Source organism: Lycium ferocissimum, unplaced genomic scaffold (assembly GCF_029784015.1).
Source record: "Lycium ferocissimum isolate CSIRO_LF1 unplaced genomic scaffold, AGI_CSIRO_Lferr_CH_V1 ctg1950, whole genome shotgun sequence".
Classification (NCBI taxonomy): domain Eukaryota; kingdom Viridiplantae; phylum Streptophyta; class Magnoliopsida; order Solanales; family Solanaceae; genus Lycium; species Lycium ferocissimum.
The window spans coordinates 147,829-152,593 of record NW_026718454.1 but is presented as its reverse complement, the minus strand read 5'-3'; the positions used below and the strand labels follow the sequence as shown (position 1 = coordinate 152,593).

The 4,765-nt window shown below is 30.7% G+C and overlaps 1 protein-coding gene across 1 annotated transcript; it reads left to right on the top strand.

The window, feature by feature from the left end:
* The first annotated feature begins 436 nt into the window (after window positions 1-436).
* LOC132042973 (uncharacterized) lies at window positions 437-1,756 on the top strand. The gene has a single exon (XM_059433474.1). It carries the CDS (start codon window positions 588-590, stop codon window positions 1,425-1,427), a length of 840 nt encoding a protein of 279 aa, XP_059289457.1. The 5' UTR covers window positions 437-587; the 3' UTR covers window positions 1,428-1,756.
* The last annotated feature ends 3,009 nt before the right edge of the window (window positions 1,757-4,765 follow it).

Genomic DNA, 4,765 nt, shown 5'->3' with positions numbered 1-4,765 from the left:
AATACATCTTATTAAGGGTAGCATTTAACATTTAAAGTTAAATTATTTTTAAAAATGTAAAAATATATAATCATTTTTTGAGACAAACTAAAAAAGAAAATACACATATAAATCGAGACAAAGGAAGTAATACTATTTCTTTGGATAGGCATCAAAAGTTTATTTTTCTTTCTTAAATTTTGATATTTAGTCAAATATTTCTCTATAAAATAAAAAGAAGCAAATATTCAAACCTCATCTTTTTTAAAATTGAATGATATTTTATTTAAATAATTCATTGATTTTTTTATTTGACTATAATTTTATCAAATATAGTATCTTCTCAATAATATAATTTACATTATAAAATATCTACATATTTTAACTTACAAATTTGGAAAAGATAGTAGTATTTATATCATGACAAACCAAACTTGGTACTATACTACCAACCACCCAATATATAGCCTCATTTATTTCAAACCCCATCATCCTCATCCTTTAAACTCATATTATATGCCTCATCTTCTCCTCCTAACTCCCCAAACACTCATTTCCCAATCTTCTTCAACAATTCCTCTATTTGGGGTTCTTGGTATTTCTAGAAAATGGAATCAGAAAGCTTAAAAGATTCATATAATGATCAAGAAGTTCGTGTAGAAGTCATTGGAAAATTAACCGATGATTTCAAAGAACAACTGAAGATGAAAGAACAGATAATCAACCATGAAACGGAACAATATGACGATGATGATGATGAGGTGGAAGAGGATGATGATGAGGAAGAAGAGTTTTCTTTCGCGTGTGGAATAGACGCGCCGCCTATAACAGCTGACGAGGTGTTTTACAACGGTCAAATACGTCCACTCTTCCCTTTATTCAATCAAAACCTACTTTTATCTGATGAAGATATAGAAGCTTTGAAAGAACAGTTACCAATAAGGCCACCAGTAAAGAATATATTTATACAAACAGAAGATAACCCTATTCATGCAACTTCTTCTTCAAGTGAAGAAATAGCTGGACCTTGTTGTGAATGGTCAAAAAATAAGGCAATTGAAGCTACTACAAATGAAGACAGTCCTGAAGGGGTATGTAAAAAGAGTAATTCAACTGGATTTTCAAAGCTATGGAGATTCAAAGACTTTCTTCACCGGAGTAACAGTGATGGAAGAGACACGTTTGTGTTCTTGAACCATACTACTACTACAAATACTCCGGCGAAAGCAGAAGAAAAAGTCAAAGTCAAAGTCGACGAGAAGGTAACAGAGAAGAAAAAGAAGAAGAAGGGTGTGAAGAAGAGTGAAGGTGTATTAGCACATGAAGCTTACATGAAGAGTAAAGCTAAGGCTGAAGGCCGGCGATCGTATCTTCCTTACAGACCGGAGCTCGTCGGATTTTTCACAAATGTTAACGGTGGATTAACGAAGAACGTGCACCCATTTTAAGATGGGTAAGTTCGTCCTGACACTAGGATTATAAAAAGAAGAAAAAAAAAAAAAAAGGCACAAAAGTTTGGTGCCTCCTTAGTCAAATTATTTTAGTTTTTTTTTTTTTTCGTTGATAGAAATGTTTAATTTATTTTTAATATTGTAGTGTAATTTGTTTAAGAAAAGTATGTATGTAGTCAATATTTAGGTTGGTTTGATTAGATCATGGCTTACGGGATATTAGGTATAAGTTGGCCCTTTGTTTCCCTTGTTGAGCTTTGTAAATCTTGATGATTCACCATTTTGGTTTTAATATTTCACTAATTTTACAACCTTTAACCGTTTAATTGTTGGTTGTGGAATTCATGTTAGCATTTTTCCCCGTTATGTACATGTAACAAAAGAGATGAATTTGATTTAAAATTACATGGATACGAGTTATCTCAAATGAAATCAATGCAGACCTATATAAGATGGATTTATTTTAGACAATACCAACAAATTGCGTTTAAAGTTTAGTTATTATTGCTATACTTATATTAGTTGTAGATACAACGCAGACCTCTATAAGAGGGAGGAGCTAATTACGTGCGAAGGTTTAAATATGTAACATATTGAAAAATGGAAAATATGACAACTTAGTATTTGCTCTATTTCACTTTGTGACACCATTTTTTATTATTCGATAGAAAAAGAACGAATATCTTTTTATACGTTGAATATTATGGTATCCTTAATGCTAACATTCTTTTTATATAAAAATCACAATTTTTTTTTTTTTCCTTAAAATTTCATGCTGGAGGAAGTACTAAAATGACCAAAGTGGTCATGGTGACAAAAAAAAAAATTTAACCTTAGGCTTTTCTATTTGAGCCGTCAAGAAAAGACTATTGCCGACCGTGTCGTTGTCTAAAGCAGGTTTTGGGAGTTAATATTTTGGGTCACTCACACGAGCATTCTATGAAGTATCCTCCCAACTTCCATCAGAAAACTCTGAACATGTAAAAGCACATGGGCTGCTCTTTATTCAAAATATATAATACTATGTTATACACCCCCAACTCTTTGCAGAATAAAACAAAGAACATTATTTACATAAAAATGTTTAAAAATTTACAGAAAAAAGGACAATTTGTGGAATCTAAAGTAGTTGCATTGAAAGGACAAATTATTTATAGTGAACTTTTAGGGGGCGTGGGGCATGTAGAGATATTAATTGGGCATACATGCTTGAGCCGACCATGAACATAAAGTGAACAAGAATTCTTTCCGACAAAACATTTACTAGGGTATATTTTGGCCGGTAAAATCTTACTCTCACCGTTTACTTTTATTTATTCACTATTATAAATTTTCATTTTTACTTATTATTTTTTACATATCAAGATTAGATAAAAAAAATTTCTTATTTTACCCTTAATTTATTTACCAAGACTTCTAGAAATTGTAATGGTCAATTAACCAATGCATAGCATTGGGATTGACACAAACCTCTTCGTTTACTGTTTGGCTCCAAAGAATTTGAAGCACTAAAGAGATGGATTAGTTGTAAAGTGCTAGTATCTATAAAAACTTAATATTGAATCGTGGAATTTCATATCGCTCTGATAATTACATATGGGAATTTGAGTTTCATCAATTATTGAGATTTGAGTATTAGTTAATAAGGGTATTGTGGTAAAATACCTATATTAATTATTGTTTCTTTAACAGCGTGAAAAATCAAAAGTGGACAAATAAAAGTGAACGAAGAGAGTACTAATTAAGTTGAAGTCTGTAAATAAAAAAATAAAAAAAAAAGTGAAAGAGTAAAAAAGTTGAGGTTAAAACAAAATCTTTAGTTATATTCTCCAAACTTTAATTCACTTGAAGGTGAAATAATTAATGAATCTGATTGTACAACAAACTCTTTAGCTATAATCTCCAAATACTCCCTCCGTTCACTTTTACTTGTCTACTATTGACTTTGTACACCTCTTAAGAAATAATAAATGAAGTGAGTTTTTTGCCATGATACCCATATTAATTAGTGTATAGTCTTAAGATTTGAAAAATGATTTGGAAATATGAGTAATTAATGCTAAGGGTAAAACATGAAACATAAATTGTTTTTCTCTTGATATGCGAAAGTTGACAAGTAAAAATAAAAATCTATTTTTAGAATAGTGAACAAGTAAAAGTGAGAGAGTATTAATTACTTGAAGTTGAAACAATGAATCTGATTGTAAAACAACATCTTTTGTTATAATCACCAAATATTAATTTACTTGAAGCTGAAATAATGAAACTGATTGTAAAACAAAATCTTTAGCTTTAACCTCCAAATATTAATTCAAATATGTGAAATCAAATATAAGGCCAGGGTAGTTGACGTGGCATTTATTTGTCTAAGGACATAAGAAGTATCAAATTATCTTATGACATCTGTACAATAGACTCTAGGCTCTGGGAAATTTTAAAGAGTTGTTCCATTGAATAAGCCGTAAGGTACCGTAATTGTGAAGCACGACTTCTATATACATCTCGCTTAGTTATGGGTATATGGCTGGTAAAAATTTATTAGCCGATAATTACATTAAATCAATATGATTTATCATGATTAAGTGATTTAATACATTTTTAATCACAGGTAAGTAAAAGAATTCTATAATCAAACACATGATATTATATATTACTGTGGTGTAACATCTTGCGCGTATAAATTTGATTGTCAATTGAAAATTTGTAACGTGTAAACTCATAATATTACAATTTTATTTATAATACCAAGTTTCATCTTGTATATTGTTATAGAGAGTAATAGTGGGTGCAGTGATACAAGTAATATAACGGTGGCAGATAGGAGATTTAAACGAGGTGACAGAGAAAAGAACTTGCAGTACGTGGCCCTATGGAACTTACAGTGGCCATTAATGGCACTCATGCTTTGTAGGTGAGGCTGCAAACACTAATGAATTACTGCTCCTTTAAAACTAAGGCACAAAGTCAAATAAGTTGCAAACCTACCATCATCATTCGCTTTTGAACATTTAGCCAACCCATGCCATCGAAATGTAGTTATTAAACTTTACTAGTAGAGTAGCAGTACAATATATATATATACACAATCTCAGTTGATCATATACTTAACCACACCCAACTCGCTGCTAGTGATTAAGTGCAATTTCGAGTTAATCTTGTAGAGGCAAGAATGACTTTAACTTTTAACATAATGCAAAATTAAATCATTTTAGCACCGTTCAGAAACAAATTTGGCCTTTTGCCCTTATAATTATTTAGTACTAAAATGTCAGAATAGTAACATCTTTTCATTCAAGTAAATTCCCTAAAAAGTCACTCATATATTGAGAATTGTC

Bases quoted from the DNA above. Each gene is read 5' to 3' on its own strand.
- LOC132042973 (XM_059433474.1), top strand. From the start codon at position 588: ATGGAATCAGAAAGCTTAAAAGATTCATATAATGATCAAGAAGTTCGT.